At 44.3% G+C, this 8,786-nt stretch overlaps 1 protein-coding gene across 1 annotated transcript; it reads right to left on the reverse strand.

Annotated features, from left to right (window-relative positions):
* Window positions 1–6,371: 6,371 nt before the first annotated feature.
* On the reverse strand, window positions 6,372–8,298 carry LOC308286841 (odorant receptor 131-2-like; the record flags this gene model as incomplete). Its single annotated transcript, XM_080727964.1, has 2 exons — window positions 6,372–7,148; window positions 8,143–8,298. 2 exons carry the CDS (start codon window positions 8,296–8,298, stop codon window positions 6,372–6,374), a joined length of 933 nt encoding a protein of 310 aa, XP_080584090.1.
* Between the last annotated feature and the right edge of the window lie 488 nt (window positions 8,299–8,786).

The raw sequence follows: 8,786 nt of genomic DNA on the forward strand, positions 1-8,786 counted from the left end.
TTTGCGTGATTTTAGGGCAAAAATTGTAGGAGCAGTGTCCAAAAATGTGTTTTGCAAGAATCGGCCTCATGGTGGCGCTAGAAGAGGGCCATGTGAGAAATGAGGGGTGGGGTCTCCGCGCCGCAGAGGTGGACGAATAGGTACCGGCCCCGGCTCTCCCGGTCGCTCCTAGCCCGAGTTAAGGCATTTTATGTGAGCTGCAGTGGAGGGGGTCCTCCACTGGGGGCGCCACCACTTTTGCATCCGTTCTGGAGCACCAGGAGTCGGTGGTCCCCGGGAATTCCCCGTGAGCATCCCTTTGGGGTGGTCATTTTTGCACATTTGGTCATTTTTTACACCTGGGGGTCCCCCAGGGACCTGGGGGTCCCTGGAGCTCCGGGGGTCCTTGGAGGTTGTAGTTTGGCAGGCAAGGAGTTTGTGTGGAAATTTTGGCCTTGATCGGGGCAACGGTGGCGGAGATATGAGTAGGGGGAAAGTGTGACGTGTGACGAGTGATGTGACGGAAGGAAGGAAGGAAGGAAAGACAGACTGACGGCTGGTGGAGGTTTGGATAGTATGAGAGTGTAAAAGTAACTGCGACCTACGGTCGCAATAATGGAGGCTCTGTTCCATTTCATGTAGCACAGTGGTTCTCAAACCTTTTATTTCAAGGACCCTCACAACTCTGAGAGTGTACCCTTGGACCCTTACCGGTCCATTTGGTTTAATTTGTCATTTGGTTTAATTTGTATATGGTCAGAGTTACATAATATGTAAGGGTGAATTTAGACCTCCCAAAGGGAACCCAGAGAGTCCCTGGACCCCACTTTGAGGAACACTGGTCTAAATGTTCTGTTGGCATTTGGTAGTTGGCATTTGGCATTTTTTCAATATAATACAATTTTTTTTTTGCTATTTTACTTTTATTGCTATTTTACCATGAGCTGCGTGTAGAGACGTGGGTGGTCCTGGCTCGTCCTACGCTTTCCAACAAGCCATTCTACGTGGTCCGACGATTTATTCCATTGAAAATGGCCAGATGCCAAGTTTAGAGCCCCCCAATTTTTACTCAATCTATGCTGTCGGCGTCGCGACGTATTCCGGGGTGCCGATCCCGAACAATATCGGCTTTTTTAATAAAAATGAATTAAATAATCGGAGGCCTCACCGAAGCCTGGCTCTAAATTTTCATCCAGGCCGCCGACCGCGATCTGTTTACACCGGCCCGTGAGAGGGTAACGCCGCCGAATCGTGCCGCCGAATCCAATACATTCTCACATCTTTGAAGCCCATTTTCTCTAAATTGTATTCTTATGGAAGCGGAAACGTTTTTTTTATGGCTAAATCGCCGAAAATCGGGCTTCTAAAATGAGTGATAGCCTATTGCTATCTTGTAGCTCTCTTCATCCGGGTCATTTTCATGACACGCACCAACGTGAACGCACGCGTCACTGCTACGTGGGTCCCCGTATGTTACAGCGGTGGTCTATGAGAGAGACTCTGGCACTCTGGCGCCCTCTTGTGGACTTGGCACAGTATGAATCTATTTTTGTTTGTTTCGCTGGGGAATGTAAACAGACCGCATGCCGTAACTTCCGTTAAAGACAGCACTTCCGCTAGAAATCTTGGAACCAAGCGGAAGGCATATTGTGGCAAGGGTGAATAAAATGTAAGTTGATAAATGGGTACTCTCTCCTGATTGGACAAAACTGGTAACCCAACTGAAATATAAAATTTAAATTTATTTAAGAGCGGGAGAGACGGGGTGACCCTTGTTAATGAACAAACACTCTATAAGCAACGATTATCAGAATATATAACTTTAATGCATTAACATAAACCCTTCAAAAATATCACTCAAGGAATTGCAATAATACTCAGTCCTTTATACATGTGTTTGCCTTGGTCTTTACTTTGGGTGTACTACATGTTTGTGCAGGCAGGTGGCAGTTAACTACAAACCCTACTTCACTGACCATAGTACCCCAGGGGTCAAAACTAGGCCCCCTATTTTTTTTTTTTTTTTTGTTTTGCTGAAAATAGCCGATCTATTGGCTACCACACATGTGGCTAATTATATATCTGCTTTTTTTAAACTATTCATAGAGCTATAGTATTTTTAATACTAGAAGCTCGGCGGCCGAGCGTCTAGTCGGCGCCCTGGCCAACTCGGGAACAATGTTTGACCATCTGTTTGCGTGTGTCCATGTATGCCCATATATGGGGATATCTGTCTGTCTACGTCCATTTTATGTCCATATATGGAGATCGCTGTAGGACCCGTTTTGACCATCTGTTTGCCTGTGTCCATTTATGCCCATATATGGAGTTATCTGTCTGTCTGCGTTCATTTTATGCCCATATATGGAGATCTCTGTAGGACCTGTATTGACCATCTGTTTGCCTGTGTCCATTTATGCTCATATATGGAGATATCTGTATCTGTCTGTCTGCATCCATTTCATGCCCATATATGGAGATCTCTGTATCTGTTTGTCTGTGTCCCTTTACGCCCATTATGGAGATCTCTGTATCTGTCTGTGCCTCCGACTGTGTTAAAGACACAGTGCTGGTTCCCCCTTTAATGCAAACCCCATTATACCTGTTGTCATAGGACCCGTTTTGACCATCTGTTTACCTGTGTCCATTTATGCCCATATATGGAGATATCTGTATCTGTCTTTTTGCGTCCATTTTATGCCCATATATGGAGATCTTTGACCATCTGCTTGCCTGTGTCCATTTATGCTCATATATGGAGATATCCGTATCTGTCTGTCTGCATCCATTTTATGCCCATAAATGGAGATCTATGCAGACACAGTGCCGGTTCCGGAAAACCCTGATGTCAGACATCAGAATCCGAACCTTTCGTGCTGGTTCCAGAAAATCGCGTATCGTATCGGATCAAGGCCAGGCACTGCACTACCTGCTGCGGCGGGGAAGGTGCGTGCCGAATTTGAAATAGGGAATGAATGCCCCACCCTTTAATGCAAACCCCATTATACCTGTTGTCATAAGAGCCGTTTTGACCATATGTTTGCCTGTGTCCTTTTATGCCCATATAGGAACATCAGAATACGTAACCATGGCATTTTTTGTTGACTCATGTGGCGTACGTGATCTCAGATGTGATGTCACAATGAGTCAGCGCTTGCGCCGATTTCCTCCGGAACAGCCTGATGTCAACAATCAGCTCCGCATAAGGAGATTCCAAACGTTTTGCGCCGGTTTCGGAAAACCGCGAGTCGGGTCGGGTCGAGGCCCGGCACTGCACTCCGCACGGCGGCGGGGAACGCGCGTGCCGAATCTGAAGCCGGTGGGACGAACGGTTCTCAAGATACGCGGATTACAAACAGACAGACACGCAGACAGACAGAGATTTGTCGCATTTATTGCGACCGTTAGGGAGCAGTTTACTATGAAAACCTCCACCGGCCGTCCGTCCGTCCGTCCGTCCGTCCGTCCGTCCGTCACGTCACACGTCACACCTTTGTTTGTGTACGGTGTGATGTCATATATCTTCAGTATGACATCACACCACATGTGTAAACAAACCTTTGTGTACGTTGCTGTGGCAACAGTCTGTTGTTGCTGGTCTGTTAGTGTACGTTAGCAACCACCTTAGCAACCATGGTTTTACCCTAGCAACCAACTGTTTACCCTAGCAACCAACTGTTTACCATAGCAACCATGTTTTTTTACCCTAGCAACCAACTGGGCATAAAAGGGATTCTATTAGGGATCTCCATATATGGGCATAAAAGGGATTCTGTTAGGGATCTCCATATATGGGCATAAAAGGGATTCTGTTAGGGATCTCCATATATGGGCATAAAAGGGATTCTGTTAGCTGTTAGTGATCTCCATATATGGGCATAAAAGGGATGCTGTTAGGGATCTCCATATATGGGCATAAAAGGGATTCTGTTAGGGATCTCCATATATGGGCATGAAAGGGATTCTGTTAGGGATCTCCATATATGGGCATAAAAGGGATTGTATCCCAGATGATGCCCTGTTAGGAGATCCACACTAACAGAATCCATATATGGTCCTACCGACAGCTGCTATAAGCCAACCCTGGCGATAAGGTCTGAGTCGAAGAAATGCTTCTTTCCTGGCAAGAATTGCCCCTTTATACTGTAGGGCTCGTTTGTGTATTGTATGACATCACGCCACATCATCGGCTGAGGACTGTGTGATGTCATCATATTTGTGTACGGTGTGATGTCATATATCTTCAGTATGACATCACACCACATGTGTAAACAAACCTTTGTGTACGTTGCTGTGGCAACAGTCTGTTGTTGCTGGTCTGTTAGTGTACGTTAGCAACCACCTTAGCAACCATGGTTTTACCCTAGCAACCAACTGTTTACCCTAGCAACCAACTGTTTACCATAGCAACCATGTTTTTTTACCCTAGCAACCAACTGGGCATAAAAGGGATTCTGTTAGGGATCTCCATATATGGGCATAAAAGGGATTCTGTTAGGGATCTCCATGTATGGGCATAAAAGGGATTCTGTTAGGGATCTCCATATATGGGCATAAAAGGGATTCTGTTAGGGATCTCCATATATGGGCATAAAAGGGATTCTGTTAGCTGTTAGTGATCTCCATATATGGGCATAAAAGGGATGCTGTTTGGGATCTCCATATATGGGCATAAAAGGGATTCTGTTAGGGATCTCCATATATGGGCATGAAAGGGATTCTGTTAGGGATCTCCATATATGGGCATAAAAGGGATTGTATCCCAGATGATGCCCTGTTAGGAGATCCACACTAACAGAATCCATATATGGTCCTACCGACAGCTGCTATAAGCCAACCCTGGCGATAAGGTCTGAGTCGAAGAAATGCTTCTTTCCTGGCAAGAATTGCCCCTTTATACTGTAGGGCTCGTTTGTGTATTGTATGACATCACGCCACATCATCGGCTGAGGACTGTGTGATGTCATCATATCTCCATATATGGAGACATAAGGGTGTTTTTAATGAATCTATCATGGTTAAAATGGAGTTTGAAGTTACAATGAGTGTGTGTGGGGAGAGGGCCTGGGCGTGTTGGAGGGCCAGATAACATTTACATAAAATATCTAAATACTGAATGAAGAAAATTAAAAACTGTTCAGGGTGTTCATACAAGCCTGATTAGACCGTACAATGACAAAAAAAAAATTTGAAAGTGGAATATCCCTTAAGTCTGACCTCACAAGCCCCATATTTGGACACGAACAACATATAACTCCATATGTTAAACAGTTGGTTGCTAGGGTAAAAAACATGGTTGCTATGGTAAACAGCTGGTTGCTAGGGTAAACAGTTGGTTGCTAGGGTAAAAAACATGGTTGCTATGGTAAACAGTTGGTTGCTAAGGTAAAAAAACATGGTTGCTATGGTAAACAGTTGGTTGCTAGGGTAAACAAATGGTTGCTATGGTAAACAGTTGGTTGCTAGGGTAAAAAAACATGGTTGCTATGGTTTGACAAGGCCCTGCAGAAAATGCATGACACGCTGCTGCGCCACACTCAGCACCCCTAAAAACCAGTACTTGGGATTTGTTGATGTAAATGTTCACATAGAGTGTAATAATTGGTAAAACAAACTTTTGGCCTATTTGTGGAGATAAGCGACCAACGGTCGCTTATCTCCCGATTAGGGAGTCTTACTGGTAGATAGATCAATAAATATAATTAATGTACAATATTTGGGTACATACAATCATTATGAATAATGAAACTCAGATGTAAACCAAACAAAATTGAGTATAACATCCATTCCAACACTTATTAGAATAAATTCACTCCAAGATACAGGATACAACATTTATTTCCAGCTACATGTATTTTATTTTTCCATTTTCAACCAGACGATGTGACAAAGCGATAAACATCAAAAGACAAGACATTCTCAGCACCAAACAGCCAAGCAGTAAGTACAAACAACTCCTTTATTCATGTCTTATCTAGTTGACAATAAAATTAACAACACTCTTGTCATGTACAGCAGTGGTCGATTTACGATTTACTTTTCGGGCAAGTGGGCATAACCTTTGGCCAAGTAAAACATGACCTGTACTTGCCCGATGGGCAAGTGCCTCTGAGACCTGAGTATGGTCTGTAAGGTACTGTAATAGGCTTCTACATCAATTGTCACTTTATCAATATCCTTGCGTTTGCCCACAACATTTTTTAAGAAGTAGTGAAAATAGCAGCTGTTCAGCTGTCACTATAGATCAGTTGTCACTATAGTTTGGGTCCCAGTCAGAGAAACATAACATTTCTTTTTTGGGTCTCGAGCTAAAATGTTTTGGAACCCCTGTTCCCTTCCAGGTAAAGGGAAGAGGGACATACAAGGTTTCCATCCAATAGCGACAATTTGCTCTATGGATTGGTCCATTTACAAAGTATATACCTTTTCAGGTAATTCCTGAACGTCTTGTCCCGTACGCCGTACAGAATGGGACTGATCGAACGGGGCAAGATCTGAATGACTATGTAGCAAACAAAAATAGAGTTGACATACGTTGCCGGGGATATAAAATATAAGTATATTAGAGACCTGAGCAACACAGGGTATAAGTACGTGAGCATAGACAACAGCAGCTGAAAGCCGTGGAGGAGTATCGTATTCCGTGCCTTCTTGGAATCCGCGTTGGCCGATTTAGCGGCAAACAGAATTCCTAAGTAGGAATACAGGAGAACGAGCCAAACCAGAACTAGAAGCACTATGTGCAACACATTCCTCTTCCGTATGAGAACGGGACTACGGAAAACCAAATCTCTTTTACAGACGACCTTGGCGTAGAAAAACTCCAGAGGTTCCGTTGCCAGCACTACAAACAGATCCGGGAAGATGGACAAGGCACTCACGGCCCAGATCAGACCTATCAGGAGGTATGTTCTGGTGACCGTACACAGCTGTGCGTGGTGGAGTGGCAAGCAAACGGCCACGTAGCATTCGGCCGCCATCCCGGCTAAGTTCAGAGGAGTGTTGAGGGTGGTGAAAATGGACACCATGAGGAGGACGCAGCAGCCGGAGGTGTTGACGGTGTGGACGGTGTAGGAGAGGACAAACAGGGTGATGGCCATGGTCAGCTGGAGGGTGTCGTTGATCACGAGATGGATGAACAGGATGTACCGAGGATTCACATTGAGGACCTGAAAGAAAGCAGGGGAAAGTTTAAGGAATCGTTCTTATCGATTTCATTCATTTTAATCCCTTCAATCGTCTACAGGAGTCTTAGATAGGTTAAGTGATTTCACTTAAGTTTCAGTTTTCATGCTGGCAGGGGCCTTCCTCCAATCATGATCAGGTGGGAGCAGGCCTTGGTGCATGTAAAGCCCGCCCCCACTCAACCATGAATGGAGGAAGCCCCCACCACTCTATCCTGATTGGAGAAAAATTTGATGCCACACAGTTTTTTAAACTGCTTTTTCCTCCTCACAGGAGATAAGGCTGAAGTCCAAACATGGACCAAACACTCTATAGTTACTAGTACTATCAGAACATAGACCAATTTTGTTATTATTTGAATTAAATGAAATCACTTAATATACCTTTAAAAGACGAAGCAGGTCACTGCTTCATCCCCCACTACATATTGTTTAACATTATGTTGCAGATAAAAAGAAAATCATAGTTTTCATAGATAGTGTAGATTAGTGACAGCATTCCAAATTTTGTTTAATGTTTTTCCAGCTTGGCAAACCTGTCGATAAACAGATGCTGCAACTAGTCGTCACTTTCTCGTTACTCTCTTACTTTCTCCCTATTGGCCGAAGGCCTGCTAATGAGGGGTCCCATACTAACCATGCCCCCAGAACTGTGTTAGAACAGTGAAGCTGCCGTCGCTTCAAACACAGATTTGCCCACCGCCGATTTGACTCCCGCATTTAAAACGCTACTGCACGTGCTTATTGCATCGTCTGAAACTCTAGTGCGCCTTCGCAGTGCTCAGGTCTTCAAAACGGACACAGACAGACACAGAAGCTGTGAATGACATTTCATGTCAGTCTTGTTTGTTTTTTGTTCGCACATTATCTTTTCTATTAATATGTTGGATTCCTGTTAATGCATATTTTCTGATATTTAACCACATAAACCCTAAATACTTAGTATTTGCACCTGGTGTCTGGTGAATGTGTGGATCACCTGGTGTCTGTTGAAGGTGTGGATCAGGGTTCCATTGATGTAGTTGATGGTGATGCCCAGAGCCATGACGATCACGTTCTTGGTCACAGCTGAGCTGAAGGAGTCCCGGTACACCATGGTCATTGATGCGTTGCTGCTGCCTGCTGTCACATTCATGGTGCAGCTTTCACCTGTTTCTATACACATGTAGAGTAGGCTCTGTTTTGATTGACCAGCTCTTATGCCTTAACTTAAAGGCTTGTCCATACTCTCTACGACCACCAAACTTTTCGTCAGAGTTACGACTTTCTGAAGTGCAGTATTCCGAACTATAATTTGGGGTAATGCTTTTCAGTAGATTTCGAGTGACGTCATTTTGTAGCTGAACCGGACCTTGGCTTTCCGACAAAAGGTTTGGTGGTCGGAGACAGCATGGCCAGGCCTTTAAGTTAAGGCATAAGAGCTGGTACTTAAGACAATCAAAATAGAGCCCGTAGTAGTTCTATAGTATGATTAACCTGTTAAGACCTGAGGCCCATTCTACGAATGTCTTCTAAATCCAAAACATCCAAATCATTTTTTATCCCACAATTTTGTAACCCATTTTCACCCTGTGCCAATTGCCTAAGCTGTAATCCTGCTCTCCCTCTGCCAACCTGGGTATA

The sequence above is a fragment of the Nannobrachium achirus genome (assembly GCF_963921795.1).
Source record: "Nannobrachium achirus genome assembly, chromosome: 6".
Lineage (NCBI taxonomy): Eukaryota > Metazoa > Chordata > Actinopteri > Myctophiformes > Myctophidae > Nannobrachium > Nannobrachium achirus.